The sequence below is a fragment of the Cyclopterus lumpus genome, chromosome 24 (genome assembly GCF_009769545.1).
Source record: "Cyclopterus lumpus isolate fCycLum1 chromosome 24, fCycLum1.pri, whole genome shotgun sequence".
Lineage (NCBI taxonomy): Eukaryota > Metazoa > Chordata > Actinopteri > Perciformes > Cyclopteridae > Cyclopterus > Cyclopterus lumpus.
Genome location: NC_046989.1, coordinates 21,665,930 through 21,689,750, shown reverse-complemented (window position 1 = coordinate 21,689,750; position 23,821 = coordinate 21,665,930). Strand labels below are relative to the sequence as shown.

Sequence of the window (23,821 nt, the reverse complement as noted above, 5' to 3'; positions counted from 1 at the left end):
TTTAAATCAGCATGCGTTATTGCTATGCTTAGCATAATCAATATTTGTAAACACAACCAGCTCCCTCTTAAAGCTGCGTAAAATGAAGATACAAAGAGAACAACCTGGTGGTAATTAATAACAGAGTAGGTTTGGGGAATTGTAGGATGATTCCTGGAGCTCTGACATCCCAGGGAGACTTCTTTCTGTGGGCCTGGTAGAATTCAGAAATGGAAAAATATGTCGTACAGAAAATGATCACTCAAGGAAAGTCACCATAAGAAAACAGGACGAGGGCAGCTGTTATGTACCGATTCACGAATGCCTCGTTACCTTTTATAGGGGGAAATTGTTTTTTTATGGATCCCAGAGCTGACACAAATTAACATGATTCTGTATTAATGGATGCATGTATATTAATGCACCAGACCAGTTCCATTGATATAGTGGGAGCCTTTAGTGGCACTCATTTAAACATTTAAATGTTGTGCATGGTATGATGGGTAATGTAGTTCACCCAGGAAGCTGCCATCATTAAGCATGTGGTCTGTTCGCCGACATGTGGTTTATGCATGTTCATACATGTACAATGTTTCTTTCACAACTGTGAAATGAGCATACATTAAATGAATTACAATGTATATTTACTCATTCAGTTGGTCAATTAGATGACTCATGCTTGTATGAGAACTTCAACAATGCGCTTGAAAATGAATCTCGATGTACTCTGAATGTGACAGAAGGGCTTCGTAATGAATATACTTCCCATGTATTTCCACCAAACATACATGCACATGTGATGGATTTAGGTTAGCTAACAGTTAACGATCAGCTACATACAATTAGCTAATAATGTGTCATCAACAACAACAAAGCACTATTGACACCTTTTGGTTCACATAAAGAGATGCTCAGTGTGGACACACACAGACATTTAGACCGGACCAGACTAAATGTCCTCACTGTGGTTAAAAACGTACTGGTCCTCACAACAAAAAAGAACACGCACACAGACACACACCGTGAAAATAATGTAGCTGACAACTAAAGCATTTTGAAAATCTACAGCATTATATGGCCAGACACTCTTGGCATTTCCCTCTACCCATCCACACACCCCCCCACACACATTGAGAGCTTTAAGTCTGGTATAAACGTATTCTTTTAATAAACATGGAACATTAATGGACCACTGTTACATCATTGCAGACGATATATTGGCCTAATTAAGGTTCCACTACTAAGGCCTGGCTTATAGTCTGCATGTTGCTCACTGTGAGCCACTTTAAACATAGGTAGTTACTATTTGTCCTCTCGTCTGAGGGTCAGTGGAGACATCAGGGTTGGCCCGTACATCCAAGTGACAGCTGATACGGGCTTTGAGAGGTCCATACATGATTATTCAAAGGAGGGTAACGTTAGTATTTTTCAACCTGGAACCTATTTTCCCATGTTTGTGTCAAAGTGACTGATGCGGGCAAACATTTCGGGACTTGGGCCAGTGTTGAGAACACCGCAGACAGCGACCCCTAAATGGGCTGCAATGTAAAAAATCTATAAAACAAAAGGGGGCTTTGAGCGGTACTCAAACACAATAACAACCAGATCAAAGGAAAGGTAAAGTATATTTTATACTTCTGTGAGGTAGTTTAATAATGTTCTCAGACTCTTGTGATCCTGTTAGTGGCATGAACAAGCACCTTCATTGGACATAAGGTCACATTGGCGCGGCTGTCATATTGCAGAGGTCTACTGCAATACTGGACCATATTTAAAAAGCGTTGTATCCATTAGTCACTTGGACACAAAAACACGCAAAGGATGAAAAAAAACCAAAGTTATTCTTCAAACCTCCATGAGCTGTACATTACCTGCTCCTAAACATGTTGGTGAGCGATCCTAATCAGAGGGCCACACTACAATAACTAACTTCCTGTTGTGTCTGGAACGGTGACATGCACATTCACCTCACGTTACTCCCCCTTCATCAGTCCTGGCACCTCATAGTCTTGAAAACCTCTGTTCTGGACAATGAGCAGACCTCACTGTGAACATCTGTTGTGTAAAAGTACTCCATAATGAACAATTAGTTGCTTTGAAAACGTAACGCAGTAACCAGGACATTCTTTCTGAAAAGATACATTTTTTATGTCATTTTTCAATTTGTCAAGAAAAACAAAATCAATAGAAAAGCAATTGAATATCTTGGGGAATAAATACGAGAAATATCAGCGTTGCTTCATAACTACATAGCACCAGAGTGAAGTGGGAAGCCTTCGTGCGCCACATAACTCCACAAGCTGTCATGGACCTTTGCAGAGTCCTTCAAGTAGGGTTTCCAGTGATCAAGACATCCTTCACAAGTTCACAAGGCACATTTCTCAAGCTTTTCTCACCGTTGTAACTCTGGCCTCTTAAAGCAGAACCCCAGCCCCCTTCCTCACCAGCAACACCCAGAACCCTGCAGAGCATCACATGGCAGTAGTGTGCCTATACACACACCCATCCATACATCTCACACTCTCCTCTGAATCACCTTGTCAATATTAGATCTCTCTCCTATCACTCACTCCTGCCTCCCACCATTTCCTCCTTCACTTTGCACTCTATTCTCGTTATTTCACCGGGTAGTGTGGGGTATGAGAGCGGGTAGCGGAGTGTAGGTTTCACGGGGTTGTGTGTGTGGGTTGGCGGGTGTAGTGTGTGTGTGTTTGTGTGTTTGTGTCGGTGTGCAGCCGAGCAGCGCGCGCTGCTCGCCGTGCTAACCACTAGCATGGAGCTGCAGCACTTATCCAGGAGACACGGGATCCGACTTGTACCCGGGTTCCCGTGCTCGGTGGAGGACTGCAGCCTCGCGGTGGGGGTGCTGGTCGGCCACGGCAGCGTGAAGTCCGCAGCGCGGATGAACAAAGCCGTGGTCATCTTCCTGGACAGCGTGAGTAAGGCCGACGCGGTGGTGGAGAGCGGAGTCGTGGTGTCCGACACGCACGTGCCCGTCTCTCCTCTGTACACACCGGCGGTTAAAGTGACGGTGTCCAATGTTCCTCCGTTCGTGAAGGACGAGGATTTGGTGGGGGAACTGTCCAGGTACGGGAGGGTTATTTCCCAGGTGAGGAAGCTGTCCTCTGGGTTTAGGTCTCAGCTCCAGAGACACGTGGTGTCTCACCGGAGACAGCTGGTCATGGTCCTCAACGACAGGAACGGGGCCCTGAACACCTCATTCAGAGTGAGAGTGGAGGGGGTTTTATATGTCATTTTTGCAACGTCAGACGACGAGGTGTTTTAATTGTGGGAGGGAGGGACACCAGAGCAGGGCCTGTCCTCAGAAGACATCTGGTGGACAGGACGGCGCCGAGGGGAACCCGACCGAGAGAGACACCGGGGAGGACGGAGGGGACAAGGAGGGAGGCCGGGTTGACGGAGGGGACAAGGAGGGAGGCCGGGAGGACGGAGGGGACAAGGAGGGAGGCCGGGAGGAGGCGGGTTGGGTGCAGGAGGGGAGCACAGAGGAGGGAAGTGGGGGGCACGGAGGGGGGAAGTGGGGGGCGGGAGGGGGGATGTGGGGCACGGGAGGGGAGCACAAAGGGGGGATGTGGGGTGCTGAGGGGGGGCACGGAGGGGCGAGGTGGGGTGCAGCAGGTGGAGGAGGAAGGGGCAGAGGTGGTCCAGCAGGTGGAAGATGAGGGGGCAGGGAGGGATAAACGTGGGCAGGAGGCTGAGGTCGAGTTGGCAAACGGTGAGGTTGGCATGGAGGTGGACGAGGAGAAGAGTCAGGCTCACCGTCTGAAGAGGAAGAGTAGGGAGGATGAGGAAAGCTTGCAGGCTAAGAAGGGGGCTTCGGGCAAAGGGGAGGAGGAGTCTGAGGCCGTTTTGGAGGAGGACTCCTACTCAGATGCTGAGGGTGACTCCTGTGAGGAGGAGGAGGAGAGGCCAGGAGTATACAGCGTGGGCAGGATAAGGGGGTATCTTATCAGGACCAAGAACCAGAGGGTGGTGATAGACAACCACTTCTCGGACATGCCGAGGCTCGCTAGGTCCATTAGGCACCACATGGCCGGTGAAGCAGGTACAAGCTTTACAAAGCAAGAGGGCTACAGACTTAGGAAGATAGCGCAGAATGTGGAGAGAGAGATAAGGGAGTGTGAGGAGGTCCTGCAGAGACTTCCAGAGGCGGCGGTGGCTGCCCTGCTCCGAGGAAAAAGGAGAGATGATGCAAGAAGAAGACGGGACAGAGATGCTGCAGGAAGAGGAGGAGGACGGGACAGAGAGGCTGCAGGAGGAGGACGGGACGGAGAGGCTGCAGGAAGAGGAGAAGGACGGGACAGAGAGGCTGCAGGAGGAGGAGAAAGACGGGACGGAGATGCTGCAGGAGGAGGAGGAGGATGAGAAGGAGATGCTGCAGGAGGGTGGAAGAAGAGGAAACTCCCGACTCCATACTGAGTGGGGTCTCAGGACCACCTCTCAGGGACACAAAGGGTGTTGAGGGTTTTTGTTTGTTGGGTGTAGTTAGGTAGTGTGTCTGTATGTTCGTATTGTTCTATGTAGAAATAAAGTTTTTGTAAAATCAAATCTCTCTCTCTCTCTCTCTCTCTCTCTGCTGTGCAGGAAGCAGCATCTTGAGCCCCTGGGCATCTGGCACAGTCTACAATTAATGAGACAGCAAGATGTTTTTTTATTTTCTTGCGCTCTCTTTGGCTCTCCTCTATTCGCCTCTTCTCTCAGCCTGTAACTTCAACAGCTGAGCTCATGATCTTAAACCAATCAGGCTGCAGCAGTCTACGTCTAACACCGACCCGGCAGAACGAACCGCAACAAAGAGGGAAAGAGACAAAGAAGGACTGGCAAAGGAAATCTGAAGATCACTGACTGTTGACCAATTTTTCAGACATTGCCTTGAGATGTGTTGGACACTGATATGCTGTCTTTTTTTTCCTTCAGAACATTGGTTGTGTACATCCTCAGGAATTAACACAAGACACTTGCAAGCTTCAATTAAACATGTGCATGGCATATATCCCAATCCTGATATATCTTCTCCCCCCGTGCCAAAGCGCTCCTTGGTTAACCAATAGCTATTAAAAAGACATCAACGCTGACGTGCCTTTGGTACCATGAACACACACTCAAACAGATTTCTCCCGTCTGAGTAATTCTTGCTCGAAACTAAAGTACCCACTTGTTTCTCTCTCTGGAAAGAGTGTCCTTCTTAAAATGAAATTATACAGTAATAATAATAATAATAATGCATTTAATTTATATAGCGCTTTTCATAGTACTCAAAGACACTTCACATAATTAAAACATCCAAATATCCAGTATATTTCTATTACTGTCTACTTTAGGAAACAATGGGCTTGGAGCTGAGAGCCTTAACAAAGGTAGAGCAGTCCTAAGGTATGAAGAGACGGGACTATTGCTTTTGATCTTTCATGGATTTGTTGTCACAGTAAGAGAAATAAGAGAAATGTAGTACAAGTCGAGCTTTACTGTTTGAAAATAAACAATTTAGTAACTTCTTTCAGATTAGCCGTTTTAGTAAAAAAATGTTTATTTACATTTTCCAGTGTCAGGTCCAACCATGTCTCTTACTAAATTACAGTCAAATACAACTAAATTGCATTCTCATTTACTCTTCGAGGGAAACACATTTTCTCCTGGATAACGGTCACAGTTTCAAACACGTAAATAATGTTGTAAATTTAAACGGCTTATTAAAACATCAAGGTTTAAATGAGCATTGGTTGTTTGTACATTGCATTATTTAGGTTAAGAACGTCAACCATTGACTTTTAGTTTTACACAGAACACAAACATTCCCACAAGGGGGACCTGGGTGGAATATGATTAGAAACGTATTTGTGACATGTCAAAAGAAAATGTAATCTGGGAAAAATAAGTTTCCCTTATAATTAACAATTCAGTTCTGTTGTATAGGAGTGTACATTTTTAAGAGACCAGGCTGTCTAGGGATGATTCTGCCCTTCTATGCAACCTAATAAATATATATTTTGACGTGAACAATGCTGCTTCCTACTCTGTCTGTGACTGTTGGACCCAAGCCCATTCGTTCCAACTGGAGACACAAAACACACACACACACACACGCACACACACACACACACACACACGCACGCACAGATAACCCTGTACTTTTATCTTTGTGAGGACCCTGATATAATAACACATTGCCTAGTCCTTGACACCAACCGACTCACTAAACTGAGGAGGACACGAAATGATTGTCTATATTGGAGAACCCGGACCACCCTCTCCACCACCTACTGCAGAGACAGCGGAGCACGTTCTCCAACAGACTGCTTCAGCTCCGCTTCACAAGGACAGATACAGGAGAACATTCCTGATACAGGAGAACATTCCTGATACAAGAGAACATTCCTGATACAGGAGAACTTTCCTGATACAGGAGAACATTCCAGATACAGGAGAACATTCCCGATACATGAGAACATTCCAGATACAGGAGAACATTCCCGATACAGGAGAACATTCCCGATACAGGAGAACATTCCCGATACATGAGAACATTCCAGATACAGGAGAACATTCCCGATACAGGAGAACATTCCCGATACAGGAGAACATTCCAGATACAGGAGAACATTCCCGATACAGGAGAACATTCCCGATACAGGAGAACATTCCCGATACAGGAGAACATTCCCGCTACATGAGAACATTCCCGATACAGGAGAACATTCCCGATACAGGAGAACATTCCCGATACAGGAAAACATTCCCGATACAGGAGAACATTCCTCATACAGGAGAACATTCCCGATACATGAGAACATTCCTGATACATGAGAACATTCCTGATACAGGAGAACATTCCTGATACATGAGAACATTCCTGATACGGGAGAACATTCCCGATACAGGAAAACATTCCCGATACATGAGAACATTCCCGATACAGGAGAACATTCCTGGTACAGGAGAACATCCCGATACAGGAAAACATTCCTGATACATGAGAACATTCCCGATACAGGAGAACATTCCTGGTACAGGAGAACATCCCGATACAGGAAAACATTCCTGATACATGAGAACATTCCCGATACAGGAGAACATTCCCGATACAGGAGAACATTCCTGACCACTGCAATAAGACTTTAACCTTTTAAGCCCCAAGCTATTTTCTAGGTTTCTGCTCGAAATATCATACCCAAACTATAAAGGGTGTAGCTCTGCAACCACAAAGGCTATTTGAATAATGTTGGTGTTATAATAAAGGCAAACCAAGTGGGCTTCTGTTCAGATGTGTACATATTAGTATATATGTTACTGGTTAAGAGTAAATAAAGATGAAAGACAGCAACAATTGAATTTCCAGGTTCGCCTTGAAAAATAAGCACTTTCAGGATGATTATCTCTTTGAAAGGTGCACAGAAACAGCAAAGCACATCCGAGATCATAGCACACTATGGGAACAGTCTCTCTGCAAAGTTTGACTTTGAATAAGTAAAGTAGAACAAAGTTAGAGAGGTTTTAGTACAGATAAATTAGGCGAAATGAGCATTTGGGCATATATTTCACTTTTATATTACTTATGGTGTTCAATAAATCCAAATATAGCAGTCTTTGTTGATTAGAAGAAAAATGATTAAAAATGTTTAAAAAAGCCAATGATAAGCAACATTTGTGACTGTAAGCGCTAAAGCGATTCATGTTGCTGTGTTCTTTGGCTCATATAAGTGATGCTTTGGTGCAGAAGGATTTTGAAAAGATATTTAGAATCTGTGTGGAGTCCTCTTGCGTTTTGCTATCTGGCTTTTTCTGATAGCACCGAGCTACGGGTTGCTAATTCCGTAAATGTGCTGAGTGGGCTGACTCCTGACAAAATTATGATTATGATATTTTCATAATTCTTTCAGTTTGTGTTTGAGTTGTGTGAAAATGGCTTACTGAGTCTTGTAGCCCAAGTTCTCTTGTTTAATTTGATGTATAACATCAATATATTTGCTAATGTTTATTGTGATGTTTTACAAAGTCTAACTATAATATGTAAATCGGCGCCGAATTGGGCGCCGTGGGGCTAAATCACCTCTGGCTAGATCCTCCTCAAATTGAACAACATCAATAACCCTTGCACCGCTTCACTTTATATACTTTATATACACTTTCATTTTCTTTATGATTTAAATTCTTAAATGTACTATTTAATTTTATTCTATTGTATATATATTGTAAACATGCTTGCTGCTGCTTCAAAGAAATGTCTCTCTGGGGATGAATAAAGTATATCGAATCTGATCTAATAATTACACCAACCTTAACAATCACAACTAAGTACCGAACCCCAAACCTAACCCTAATTGTAACCTGAGCCTTTACTTAAAACCTTAACCCTCAAACAGAAGTGGTGACCGACCAAAATGCCCTCACTTTCCAAAAATGTCCTCACTGCCGGTTAAACACTGTTGGTCCTCACTATGTAGTAAGTACAAGAACACATACACACATGCGATAGATTGCATAGTCACCTCCACGTGTTGTAGAAGAGCAGGGGGATGTTGAGGCCCACCGTCAGCCACTCCTGGGCACACAGGAACATAATGCAGAAGAGTCCATGGATGGAGTACTCTGGTAGTACCAACTAGAACGGGACGCAGAGGACCAGGAGACAGGGGAGGAATGGGGAGGAGTCAGAGGGAAGAGGGTTTAGAACAACCGCTTATTCAGACTTAAATCACATATGGAGCCAAATGACTTCAACATCTATAAGCAGAGAGTCAGACACCAACACTTATTCTTCTGCTCCATTATTGCATTGGTGTTACTAAATGCTGATTCTGTTTGAATGGCATTTGCACAAATAAAAGAACTGAATGAAGCAACGCTATTTTAAACTTAACTAAAGGGCCTTTTGGTTAGCAGATGCTACATTACCATTTTTAATGCCCCCAGGTGTCAGAAAACATCTCAAGTAGCATCATTAGCATTCAAATCCTTAGCCTAGCCTATATTTAGCCACTGCAAATCTGTCTATCTGCAAGCATTCCAAATGCCCCCCCTCCCTCATCTACATTATGGGGAGCTTAGCTTCACAATGGGCTGCACACACCGATGGCAGGGCTCCATCGTTATCATAATAACTGTCGGGCCCTCCGAATGCAGGAAGCAAGACAACCTCATGGCAAACTGCAAAGGGGGACAATGTGTGTGAGACCTGTGACGCCTCCCCCCCTCAAGCACCAACGCCCGCTATTCTTCTCCAAAAGCAAACATTTAAAGTAAGTTAGAAAAAGCTTTCATTTGTGCAGTTCCATAATAACAGAAGTTGGAATTTCGTACCCTTGCACCCAGTTCGGCGAATACAAAGCTCGGCCGCACAGCATGTTACGAGCGTAGATTTATTTCATTTTTAACGGCTGCATAGCTGCGGCAAAGTCTGTGGCATTAAATGAGTGACACTAGCTGCACAAATTGCCTAAATCCATAGAGTAGTATTCTATACTTGACCAGTAGTGTATGGAGCTAATGTTAGCTAATAGGATAGATATTGCTTTGTAAGTGACATTATATCCTCAAATCTATAACTATTCTCCACTTGTGATATCGTTACACTATATTTTATTATATTAAATTAAAATAAAATATAACTAATACTTTCACTGTTGTGTTCACTTTAGTTAGCAAACCGTTGCCTGTGTAGACATCCAGCAGACATGGAGCAATAGTAGCACTTATTTTGAGTTTTTGTTTGTGGCCACTGAACAAATGTTAATTATAACTCCTTTTTATTGGGTCTTTAGCTGATACATGCTCCACTATGTTCAACATAGCTGCTAACTGTGTCTTCTGCTTTTGGATAAAAACACTGTGCGCTACCAGCAATAAAACATCTTTGATGTGACGTGTCGAGTCAGCGTTAAGATGTCTACAGCGTCTTCATTGGGGGGTTAGGGTTAGCTTGAATGTCAGCCCGCAACATCTACTGCTGTAATGTTGCATAGTGTATCGATACTAAAAAGGTACCCGTACATTAAAAACAATTCGATTTTGCATATTTTTTGTATTGATACTTCATTAAAATAGCGCACTCACTGTTCCGCTCCATTGACTGCAAGAGGGCGGGGCTCCCCAGCGCTCACTCACAGCAAGTGATCACTGGGGAGACATGGCATCAAGTCAGGAGACATGTCCAACATGTTTATTATTATTACCGTACGTGTTTCGGTGCAATCTATGTTCTTAATCAGATCAGTTTAGAATGTTGGTCAGAACAATCAAAAAGACCGTAGTTATAAAAACTTGAGGTTTCATTAAATGACGTGGATGTGGTGACCAAACATGGTTTACTGCTATGTGAACTACCCCCCTCGGTGTCACCTTTTTCACCCCTTAAGAGTTTGCAGGTATGCTTTTGGCTGCTGGAGAAAGTTTGATAAGAACTGAACCGAAACAGTGAGCTTGCAAGCCATGAAGCTAAAACAATGAGATGAGATTAGTAAGACGTTAAAAAGTGTCAAAGATCTAAAGTGAATTGATAATTCTTTATGGGTTTGTCTCAATGAGTGCCATCTTTTAAAATCAAACTTAACATTGTCATTTTATCCATCATTATGATGAGAATATGAATTGGTGCAGCAAATGTTATTCTTAGTCATATGCACCAAATCAATTGCAATAGCCAGGAATAATGTCCGGTCTGGTTCTCAAGGACTACGTCACTTATACAATAGTAAGTACATTTTTGACTTAAGTGCTTGGAAACAATACTACGTTATGTGAAGGGTAAAATACAGATGTGCATGCAGTGAATGAATAGGTCGCAGTTGCGTTAACGCAACAAAAATATTTGGTGCAGGTGAGAAAAAACAAAACATCACGGTTTGGGTTATAATAATACATAATTAACGTGACGTTGTCGTCATGTGATTTAATGTGGACAGACGCTAAAGGTTGCCTTGCACGTCGGTATAGAGATGCCAAGGATCTCTGACCAAGCGTTGGTATTTGGCATCCTTGGAATGAGGACAGGCGGGCTCATGCATCTCCCCCCCGTTACTTTAATATCCGTTCTTGTCTCGAGCATTGTTGAGAAATCCATCCTTATCGCTATGAAAGTACACGTTTGAAGAAAAGCATGCATTACAGCAGAAAGAGAGCACTTTTGAAGTGCTGAGAGCGAGAAGATAGGGAGATGCCAGAAATGTAGATAACAATACGCACAAAGAAAACAGAAAAAACAGTGATGAAGCACACTTAAAAAGCATAGTCATCACTGGAGAGGTCTGCTGCTTATCCACATGCAACATAAAGCAGCCTCCACTGTATTTCACACATTCAGTTTAAAATCAGTTCATTAAGGCTCCAAACTCCAAATATCTGATTGTACATTTCTAGCAGCAGCACAAGTCTCTTTGGAATAATGGAAGAAGAGATGAGTGAATAACTATGAGCGTGAAAAGCTGAGTCCATCTGTTTTCTATGAATTATATCTCCAAATGGACACGCATCACAATCGGCCCCTGGTAAAACGTCTTCTTTATAAAGAAAGGAGAAGAAAAAGTATTTTTTAAGCCGAACTTGGCTCTATGTCTTGAGCGGTGCAATCATGGAGAAATGACACTCTTATCTGAACAGAGTGGGATCTACAAAAAGCTGTTTCATCAGAAAAGAAGCCAAGGGAAGCTATCTGTGCAGTTACTTCTCAACTTCTGCTTCCTTTCAAATTCCACACTGTTCTCAATCTAACGACACCCAGTTTTGTTTTTTTACGGATCTACTTTGTTATATGACAAGGGCCATATCATGAAAAAGTGCTTTTCAGTGCTTGTGCACATATATTTGGGGTTTCTGGAGTGTGTCTACTGACCCACAACCTGTGAAATGAGACAACTCAGTCTGTTTGTTTGTGGACCGCCTCGATCAGAAAACATGTGATCCAACGAGCTAATCGGATGTGGGCCCCGTCCTACGCCCACGGTTTGAGAACTACCTTTGTAAAGGCGTGCGGACGATATGAGATAAATTATGTCTTTTTTAAACATTGAAGCTTGTAAACATGTTCAATAGAAACCCCCAACAATACCAAGTATGGACCTGAATATGAGCACAATATGTAACATTTAATGCTGCGCAAATCAATGTTCCATAGATATATTGGATGTATGTGTTGTATTTAGGTTGTTTGCTTATTCCGCTGATGAGATTTTTTGCAGGATGCACAGCATTCTATAAAAGGCCCATTCATAAACTTAATCTCAAATCATTTGAGACCGTCATCTCCCTGTTCCCATATCCTGAATTGTGAAGCACTTTGTAAAGTCACTTTCAACATGACCTCAATTAATGAGTCCTTGATCATCCTCAATCGTCATTGTTGTTAAGAGTCAGGTGTGCAGAGAACGAGAGGAAGTAAGTGGTACGGACACTTCCAGACTCTGTATCGACAGGTCCAACGAGTGGACGAGCGTTGTCGAGCGGGCACAAGTATCCATATGCAAACAAAATATTTATTGGCGTTCATACATCTACATCCAGCCATGCCTGTGGGAGTGGAAATGAGGCATTAATTGACATTCATAAACACAAACATCAGCCGCACGCTTTGTGCACACACGCACACAGTTTGAGAGAGTTTTATTCATCGAACGCCAGACGAGGCAACTTAAGAGACTGTTACTTTACAGTCTTTGGCAACTACGAGAGCTGGCACGCAACCAACGCACCCTGGCTCGCCCGCCTTACACAGGTCTTCGGCCAATTGGACGACGCCGCCGAGAAATTGCCTGCCGTGCAAATCCCTGCGACACCTGCATGCTGTAGCTAATGTCATTCACGAAGAAAGCCACTTCATCACTCATGTATAATTAATGGGGTGCGGGGCATTACGGTGGCCTTCTGGACCGCCCGGCCTTGGAACATTACTGCACACGCTGCCTTACCAAGGCGGTGTTCGGGATGCATTATTCAGACGGCCACATGCCTCCTAATAACAGAAAAAACACTCTTTCAACGAATAGCTCTTCAGCAGCGGGAGACGAGGAAACTGCTGCTAAGACGAAACCTAAATATATCCATTTGCTTTCACACATACAGCAGGGAAGCTGCGCACACACACATGCACACGCTAATGCTACATACATGCAGTTCATGGGCGCGAGTTCCCACACGCACTCCCCTCCCCACGTGGACAAAAAGCTCATTAAAAATCGAATAGTCACACTGAGCTTTACATTCTCTGTTTTCTGTTCCCGTCTTGTTCAAATCCTTAATGCATGATGGTCCTCAGCACTCAGATGAAGGTACAAGCAGGGCGCCTTACTCCGGCAGCCAAGTAGCACGAAGAAGTACTTACAACTTTACCGACAACAGCACGTCAAAGAAGTGAAAAGCAAGCCCCAAACGGCCTTGTTGAAGAGTGTAAAAGAACTGCAACAATGTTTCAGACGTTCAACATGGAAGCGTGTATGATGCACTAGAATGCTAGTCATCTGTAATGTGCAGGGTTTTGGGCCTTGGCAAGGCTTGAGACTTGACTTGGACTCTATAGCTCCAAGGCCTGAGACTTGACTTGGACTCTATAGCTCCAAGGCTTGAGACTTGACTTGGACTCTATAGCTCCAAGGCCTGAGACTTGACTTGGACTCTATAGCTCCAAGGCTTGAGACTTGACTTGGACTCTATAGCTCCAAGGCCTGAGACTTGACTTGGACTCTATAGCTCCAAGGCTTGAGACTTGACTTGGACTCTATAGCTCCAAGGCCTGAGACTTGACTTGGACTCTATAGCTCCAAGGCTTGAGACTTGACTTGGACTCTATAGCTCCAAGGCCTGAGACTTGACTTGGACTCTATAGCTCCAAGGCTTGAGACTTGACTTGGACTCTATAGCTCCAAGGCCTGAGACTTGACTTGGACTCTATAGCTCCAAGGCCTGAGACTTGACTTGGACTCTATAGCTCCAAGGCTTGAGACTTGACTTGGACTCTATAGCTCCAAGGCCTGAGACTTGACTTGGACTCTATAGATCCAAGGCCTGAGACTTGACTTGGACTCTATAGCTCCAAGGCTTGAGACTTGGACTCTATAGCTCCAAGGCCTGAGACTTGACTTGGACTTTATAGCTCCAAGGCCTGAGACTTGACTTGGACTTTATAGCTCCAAGGCTTGAGACTTGACTTGGACTCTATAGCTCCAAGGCTTGAGACTTGACTTGGACTCTATAGCTCCAAGGCTTGAGACTTGACTTGGACTCTATAGCTCCAAGGCTTGAGACTTGGACTCTATAGCTCCAAGGCTCGTCCTGTGTAATCAGCAGCTCATCAAACATGCAGGTCACACAGACCAGAGGACAGTCTTCAACAAACAACTGTCGACCGCAATAATTGAACAAATTGAAAGGCATGTCCTCGGTCCATGGGCAAGCCACGTTATGTGAAGTTCCAAAGGTACAAAACCCATGAAGTGGACTTCACAGGAAGGCTCTTCAAGGTCAGCCATACGGTCTGATATTTAGACCTTGAGCAGAAAGTAGGAAGTCCTATTTGCAGTTTCATTCCAATGGTCTGACCACAAACGACCCAGGACAATTTGTGTGGACAGCTGTGTTATAGTCTGTTCCAGTTTATCACTTTCTAATTATACTGAGTGTGGCTGTGTTTATTATTGTTTACCGTCACGGACAACCTGTATTTTGTATTCCACCATCTCAGAAACAACTATTTTCTTCCGTCAATCACAGACTGTGTGTGTGTGTGTTTACAGAGGGACACATCTGGGAATGTGCCCAGCTGGGACTAGAGGTCTGTTTCTCTGGCTGCGTTGCCCGGGGGCCGCCCCCCTCACCCATCTGATCCGACCCGCTGGGTCGGATGCATTCACGTGGGGGGTAATGTGTAGGCTGCTGGGGGACGTTTTAGGAAACACTGAGTTCCTCTCTCCTTTTTTCTCTCTACTTTTGGACACATTTACTTCTCTCCATTGCACATTATTAACTCTGCTTCCTCCCCGGAGTCTTTGTGCCTTCTCGCCTCACAGGGTCCATTGGACCTGGAGGTGTCTGAAGCTGGTCCTGGGTCCTGATCCCATCTATTCATCTGTCCATCCGGGGAGAGGGATCCTCCTCTGTTGCTCTCCTGAAGGTTTCTTCACTTTTTTCCCCTGAAAGGTTTTTTTTCAGTTTTTTGGGGAGTTTTTCCTGATCCGATTTGAGGTCAAAGGTCAGGGATGTCGTATGTGTACAGATTGTAAAGCCCTCTGAGGCAAATTTGTAATTTGTGATTTTGGGCTATATAAAATAAACTGAATAGAATTGAATGTATATTTTCAACACTTTGAACAGCTGCGACCACGCTGCCTGGTACATTGACAGCAGGATGAACGATGCAATACTGAATGTGTACATTAACGAAGACCTAAATGTCTGCATACGATCATATGTATGCTACTGTGGCTAAACTAAGACACAACACTACAAACCAGAGCCTCTGAGATTACCTTAAAGAGGAATCAACACCTCTGTGCCAGCAAAAATAAATGACATTTTAAGCATCACAAACATCTTCACAAGGCTGGATTGCTAAAGTTAACACCTGGTTTCCAAACAAGTACCAACACTTGGTAAGTGGCCCCTTGGCCTGATACAAAGGTGCGCTTCAGCGTCTGTATGACCTCTGTATTATCGATATTTAAGAATAAAAATGAAACAAACAGCTGCACTTATTATCTGAACCAAACTTTTAATTTAAAAAGCAACCAGTAAAGAAAGTGAGAATTCTCACCACTTTCATATCAACACAAGTGGCTGCACACTGTCCATTATTCTGGCTGCACACTGTCCATTATTCTGGCTGCACACTGATGACACGAACTACTACGACAGTAGTGGAAGTGACACCCTATTGGGGGCCGAGGGAGCATTTAGCCCACTGGCAACTTTGGGAAACTATTCTCATCGTGAAAATACGGAACATTGAAAAACACTTCTGTATTACACTGTGTGAACCATTTCCCGAAAGGCTATAACACTGAAAAGCATCTCAAACTGAAGATACCTAAATAGAACACATGCATTAGGAGAGTTTAAATTAGTTCCACCTTGGCTGAACAAACAATGACTTAACAAATAATTCAATTTGAAGGCGGAGCTTTTGCAGCCACGTCCGATAGATAGAATGCAGCATTGCTTGACAACTACGAGCCAGATCTAAATCCACAAAAAGTAGACTTCCAGTTTGGCTCTTGGTCTGCTGAGCCGCCAGTGCTCCCTGCAAAATCCAATATTTCTGCATGAATTATATATGAATTGCATAGGAGTGGAAAAGAAAGGAAGGGATGAATGTGGAAACGAGAGCAACAAAGATAGCAATAACCTCCAGCATTCCTGGTTAGTTGTTGATTAGTGAGGTAGGTTGATACATATGGACCGAACTATGGATCAAAATAAGACCTAATGACAGTATCAACAATAAATTATTTCCACTAGGTTGCTATTCAATATAATTTAACAATAAATGTAATCATTGTGTGTTTTCTACATTCTGATGGGCTGGAAAGGTTTTTTTCTTGGACATCTAAACATTTTCATTCAACGAGTCGGCAGGAATTGAGCCTTCCACTCCAGCCGCATACAAACAACAGCATGCACAGAGCTTAATGATGTAGTAGCAGTCCAGCTCATTACAGTAGAAGATATTCTGTTGACAAAAAGTACAGGATACTATGTCGAAAGAAAGAACAGTAGAATAGTATGTGAACAAAACAACAACATCATAGTATGTGGAAAAAAGGCATTGTAAAATATGTAAAACAAAAAAAGAGATAATAATATGATGCTGCCTTCATGTGCCGTGATACACCAAGTTAGACAAACTCCTTCCTGACATCAGTTGTCTGTTGTCCAGGTTTATTGACGTAAGAAAGAGTCAAACTAAAACACACAAAGGGCATAATGAATACAAACAAAATGCTTCCTTTTTAACCTTACACATACACACAATGTAAATATACTGATTCTTCAATGAAATAACTTGCTTTATTTTTAACCGCTACTTTTATGTATTTACTACTGATTTACACATATGTTCCTATAAACCACTGTATTTGAACATAACAACTATTTATTCATATTTATTCTGTCATATGAACAACATTCATAGCGGAGTAGTCATTAACTATGACTCGATGGACTTTGTGCATAAAACTTCCCAACCTAAACATTGTCACAAAAATAATCATCTGCGATCATAAGTAACAATAAAACAAATCAATACATACCAACGATGCCATCAAAAGGCATAAGATGCAAGCAGACTCAACTGGATTGTAAACTGAGCCATGCTCTTCCTTCACTTCCTGATTACAAGTCCCCTAACAAGTTACAAGACATTTCCTGTTTCAAAATAAAACGTCCTGTTTCAAAATAAACATATAACTTACTGATTTGACAATTGTAACAAAACAAATATGTTACACATAATATGTGAAAAAAGTTATAGTTTAGTCTGTGGAAGACAAGTATGTGGAAAAAAGTGATAATTGTTTCTGTTGAAAGAAAGTCATAGTAGAGTTGGTGAGGAAGCACAAAAACAAGACATTATTATGTCCTTTTTTTAAATGTTGCGTGGAATGAACTCATTTGCGTTCACCGAGAGTTGGATGACACGATTGATGCACTTTCACGTGGATCACCTTAAAGCGAGCTGCATGAAAGCGTCCGTGTGTTTTTTTGTGGTGAACACAATTCATGAACACAATGGACATTTGTTGCCATTGGAAATGGATCATAGTGTTCTTCTGTGTAACTGTGTTACTGAACTCTGAAAGCAGAGTCCAGCTCATCTCAGCCAAGAGGGACAATACATATTTGATCTTTTTATTGTCTATTTTGCCTTTCTGTTTGCCACTTTCACCTCTGTGACATCTGTCAGGCAGACAAGGCCTGTCTGCATGACGCCATGGGGCGGAGCGAGGAGCGAGAGGGGGGATGAGGGGCAAACATGTCATCAATAATTGTAGACGTATAAAACTATGTTGCACTATCTTTCTGGGTCAGACCTCCTCGCCATTTGTAGTGAAGTGGTCTGTCCATTCAATTGAATTATTCCAAGTTTCTGTTTAATAAATCACTAAACTACTGCCGATCTGTCATCAAGAGGAGTGGCCTTGGAAACGGCTGTATGCCCTGGTGTATATTTGGATAGCTTTTCTCCCATTAACCTAGACCAATTGTCTTCAACGGTTTCTACTTCTAAACCGTCTACCTGTCTCTTAGACCCCATCCCAACAAGGCTGCTTAAAGATGTGTTGCCTTTAATTGGCACCTCTCTGTTGGATATTGTTAATGTGTCTTTGCTAACAGGGCATGTACCACATTCCTTCAAAGTAGCTGTAATTAAACCTCTCCTGAAAAAGCCCACTCTTAATCCAGAGGTGTTGGCTAACTACAGACCAATCTCTAACCTTCCCTTCCTCTCTAAGATCCTTGAGAAAGTAGTCGCAAATCAGTTGTGTGACTTTCTACATCAGAAAAGTTTATTTGAGGAGTTTCAGTCAGGATTTAGAAAACACCACAGCACAGAGACAGCACTGGTGAAAATTACAAATGACCTCCTAAAGCATCAGATAAAGAACTCATCTCCGTACTGGTATTATTAGACCTTAGTGCTGCGTTCGACACCATTGATCATGACATCCTATTACAGAGATTGGATCAGTCGATTGGCATTTCAGGTACCGCACTAAGTTGGTTTAAATCCTATTTATCAGATCGATCTCAATTTGTATTTGTAAACGATGAAGCCTCAATGACCACCAACGTTAATCACGAAGTTCCACAAGGTTCTGTGCTTGGACCAATTTTATTTACCTTATATATGCTTCCTTTGGGCAATATTATCAGGAAACACTGCATAAACTTTCATTGCTATGCAGACGATACTCAATTATATCTATCCATCAAACCAGAGGAGACCAACCAGCTGCTAAAATTCAAGAATGTCTTAAAGACATAAAAACATGGATGACCTGCAACTTCCTGATGTTAAACTCAGACAAAACTGAAGTTATTTTACTGGGCCCTGAACACCTCAGAGATCAATTATCTGGTGATGTGGTTTCTGTAGATGGCATTGCCCTGGCATCCAACACCACTGTAAAGAATCTCTAGTTATCTTTGACCGAGACTTGTCCTTTAACTCCCACGTTAAGCAAATCTCAAGGATTGCATTTTTTCATCTACGTAACATTTCAAAAATCAGGCACATCTTGTCTCAAAAAGATACAGAAAAGCTGGTTCACGCGTTTGTTACTTCCAGACTAGATTACTGCAACTCCTTATTATCAGGCTGCTCTAATAAGTCTCTTAAATCCCTCCAGTTGATCCAGAATGCTGCAGCTCGTGTACTCACAAAAACTAAGAAAAGAGATCACATGACTCCTGTATTAGCTGCTCTGCACTGGCTCCCTGTAAAATCAAGAATCACATTTAAAATTCTTCTCCTCACCTACAAAGCCTTGATTGGTGATGCACCATCATATCTTAAGGAGCTTGTAGTACCATATTGCCCCACTAGAGAGCTGCGCTCACTAAATGCGGGGCTACTTGTGGTTCCTAGAGTCCTAAAAAGTAGGATGGGAGCCAGAGCCTTCAGTTATCAAGCTCCTCTTTTATGGAACCAGCTTCCACTTTCAGTCCGGGAGGCAGACACAGTCACCTCATTCAAGAATAGACTTAAGACTTTCCTCTTTAATAGTGCTTATAGTTAGGGCTGAATCAGGTTTGCCCTGGTCCAGCCCCTTGATATGCTGCTATAGGCTTATAGGCTGCTGGGGGATGTTTTAGGATACACTGAGCACCTATCTCATCTTCTCTCTCTCCTTATGGATGAATTTACATCTCTCCATTGCACCTTATTAACTCTGCTTCCTCCCCGGAGTCGTTGTGACTTCACGTCTCATAGGGTCCATTGGACCTGGAGGTGTCTGATGCCTGGTGAACCGGCCTCCCGCGTTGGCCCTGCTGATGCCCCGCCCCCCCTCCTCTCTACCTCCTTCTGTTTCATGGATTGGAGTTCCATTCATACATTGTCATATTCATGTAATGTGTTTATGTAACTCTGTAACTCTGTTCATCTGGTCACATGACATCTATTCATCTGTCCATCCGGGGAGAGGGATCCTCCTCTGTTGCTCTCCTGAAGGTTTCTTCCCTTTTTTCCCTGTCAAAGGTTATTTTTGGGGAGTTTTTCCTGATTCGATGTGAGGTCAAAGGTCAGGGATGTCGTATGTGTACAGATTGTAAAGCCCTCTGAGGATAATTTGTAATTTGTGATATTGGGCTATACAAAATAAACTGAATTGAATTGAATTAAAGACATTTGTTTTCTCTAAAGGAGATTGAAAAGGTTCGGCACACACACATCCCAGGCGTGCTTTTAGCTCAGCCATAAACCAGGAGTCCTCCAAATGAATGGATCAATAACCAGATGTATGACTGAAGGCTCGTGACGACATGCTCTAGTTGACACCATAGACTGTATATAAGAAGTAGACGTAGTTGTACTGTTGTTTTGAAACCTCGAGTTCTGAATTTTGGCCGTTGCCATCTTAATTTCTTTCAACGGTAGCGACCTGTCAATCACAAGGTAGCTCCGCCCTAAAGCACACTCCGCTTTATGGTCTGTTTGACTCTAAATGGACGATAGTTTACTAAATGAGACCATCAACTCATGTTTAGGGAATAAATCAAGAGAGAAGTAGAGTCATTTTCTCATAGACTTCTATACAACCAGACCTTTTTGCATCCAGAGGAGTATTAACATCAGCTGGCAACATGTTCTAAGCAGAACCTGAATCAGAAATATAGAATGTACAGTTACTTAGTTTATCACCAATGACAGCAACTCTTTTGTACACATTAGAGCCATTCATTTCTGTTGTGAAATGGTCTTATTTTTCCCCTCCAGCCAATGTCACTCTCTTCAGAAGAAGTGTCTTTGCTCAGCCTCTTTCATTTGCTCTTCTTTCCTCCCTTACGCCCGTGCTGAGGCTCCCAGACTACTTGAAGCAACGTGGTAAATGAGGAGCTCCTGCCCACACTCCAGGTTGAGCTTCACAGGACTTCAACCTCTCCCAATTAGCGAGGCCACCCGCCACGGAGCGTGCTCACTCACAGCTAGAACGAGGCTGGAGAGCGTCTCAATATGGGACATACCATGGGGGCCACGCTCTGAGGGACGCAGAGTACGAACCCCCCTGGGTCACAGAGCAAATACTGCAACTAATGAGGGAATTAAGTAAATAAAGAGTAAAGAGTCGGGAACGGGACAAAAGATGGGCAAGCACACCAGATTCACAGCCTCCGTTTCTCCCCCGGTATGCTGACTCCTGGCTGTCACACACCTGGTTGTGGAGCTTGCAGAGCGGCAGAAGGTATGAAAGCACAGACTCCCGCAGTGCAGGGTGGCTTCATGAGACAGATTTATACCCTTACTGAGCACTTTGATTTGCCTAACTGACACCTTCAGAAATCTGGGTTCAAACCTCTCAGATGGGTTTAGAAAAGAGATACAGCCTCTGATATTCCTGTCCAAAGCTGACTTTAATGCAGCACATTCACACACTCAAAGTCAATGTGTTATGGTTTATTAAATATAGATATACATAGGATTCACTTGTGAAAAGCACACCAGACAGAAACCTAGACCCTTAACCACCACTCAAAAGATCTACACAATGTCTTACAGCATCTGTAGCATCCAAGGTCAACACGTCAGTGGCCCCACATTTCAAACTGTGACGCTTGTGGAACCACCGATTTAGGACATGTCACGTTGACGCTCGTAGGACTCTTTTAAAATAATCTCCTCACAAAGGTTTACTTTGATTTTAGGGTTACTAACGTGACACAACTTGGTCAGTGGCCCTCAGCTTCAAACTATGTTGCCCTAGGATTCTCCTCTAGTGTCACCTTTCATCGTTTCAGTTAATGCACAATGTCTTCAAATGTAGGTTGACCTACTTTTTACATTTAGATTTACTTACCTAAAATGAAAAGATCAAGATTTGGGTAATTAATGTTATGTAAAATAATAATAGTCAATTAACTGCCGTTACTAAAGTACTAAGTAACGAAACTAAGTAACGAATGTTGACTTGTTGTGTCCTGGGTGAATGTCATGCGTTTGTTTGACCCAACCTTGACTTCCAAACAAACCACATGGACTTTCTCGGTCTTAATACTATGCCGGTAGCTCCGACCATCTAATGACTCGGATGTGTGAGTTATTTGAAAGACCGGAGGGTCACATACAGACATGATAAACTAATGGACCAAAAGAAACTCAGGGACCCATAAATTACAGACAGCTTAACCCCCCCGCCCTGAAAATCTAGTTTTTGCTGACCTCCACTGGTTTTATGTACGATGTACATGATGCACAATGGCTATGCAATCGTGTGGGCCTTAAAAGGGCCTTTAAACAGCATTCAGTACATCACCATGAAAATTAATTCTCATAGGGAATATGAAAAAGAAAGCTGATTTGCAGTGGTAGTAACAACATACAAACCTGAACCCAACATACAGCATGTAGAGCTAAAACGCTGGCAAACACGCATATATTTAAATAGGAAAAAGGCAACAAGCCGACCGCAGATGAAAGCACAGATTTACAGGAGCTACCTTGCCAACCAGGACATATATGGTCTCCCCCCTCTTTCAACCTCATCAAGTACACCACACTCCTCTCTAAATCATTTGGGTCCACTCCTTCAGTCTGGATGGAGCTTGGCTCCATTTAACTGCAGCAGCTTTTCCTTCCCCAAGATTTTTTTTAAATGTTAAAAACCCAGTCGCCAATTACCATCTCAAATCCCTTCAGAACAGGCAACTGTAATTAAGGTTGGCAAAAAGTAATTGTAAATATTTTACGAGCTTTTAATGATTCATGTTCCTCTGATATGCCATGCAGCACAGGCCATGGTTCATTTAGTTGTTCAAACACAGTTCAGATGAAACAATAAGAGGGTGTCTGCAAAGGTGGGAAACATAATATTCATTATCCTGATAGTTAGATGTTAAACTGAATTTGAAATTGACACAATACTAGACTACACGGTGGGCCACAAACACCAACTTCTCTAATTTTGAGCCTCAGTGCGTCGGATTTATAATTTCTTTCTTTGGCAATTCTTAGTAGTAGTACAGGAGATCTGACCTGGGGACACTGGGATGACTGGGCTGAGAGCATCACACAGACTGGACTAATTTTCACCCGAATTTTTCCCAGCCTTTTTCCTCAGAATCATAAAAAAAAATTCAATAAACACATCCAGATTACACAAATCAACACTTTAAAGAGAGCCTATGACATTTTTGCTCAACAGTATGGCTATATGGGACACAATAATGCTAAATCGTGCGCAACAGTAGCGCAAGTAGCTACCCATTAGACTGTACAGTGAAAATAAAACCAAAGTGTAAATAAACCCATGATGTCAAAAGCTATGTTCTCTGTTCAAATATCAACCCAGCTGAGAAATTACTCAAATATTAATATTTTCCAGATATGAGGATCTGAGACAACAGCAGTGGCATATTGCATACTCCATATTGCCATGCTGCTGAAAGACCACTCTCCCTTGAGCTGGAACATCAAAGGCTGCTCTTATTCGTCTCAGTATTCAGCGGCGCTGTCTGATGATGCCCTTTCACCCCGAGGGCAGGGATGATAAGCATGAAATTGGACATTTTTGCAATTGAGTTGAGGAAATTGTCTTTCCACCTGAGTCGGTGAGGACAGCTGCCCCAGGCCACGGTATATTCCAAAAGCCCTGATGCATTCGAGTTTTGAGACTGACGACATTGG

General features: G+C 43.0%; 1 protein-coding gene across 1 annotated transcript in view; it reads right to left on the bottom strand.

The window, feature by feature from the left end:
- The window catches only part of cnih3 (cornichon family AMPA receptor auxiliary protein 3), a 79,185-nt gene that overhangs the window by 1,925 nt on the left and 53,439 nt on the right, over positions 1 to 23,821 (bottom strand). The window contains exons 4-5 of the mRNA XM_034527672.1: positions 8,487 to 8,599; positions 6,258 to 6,260 (exon numbers count right to left, since the gene is read on the bottom strand). Of these exons, the coding sequence (XP_034383563.1) occupies positions 6,258 to 6,260; positions 8,487 to 8,599 (116 nt within the window). The remainder of the gene's footprint in view (positions 1 to 6,257; positions 6,261 to 8,486; positions 8,600 to 23,821) is intronic.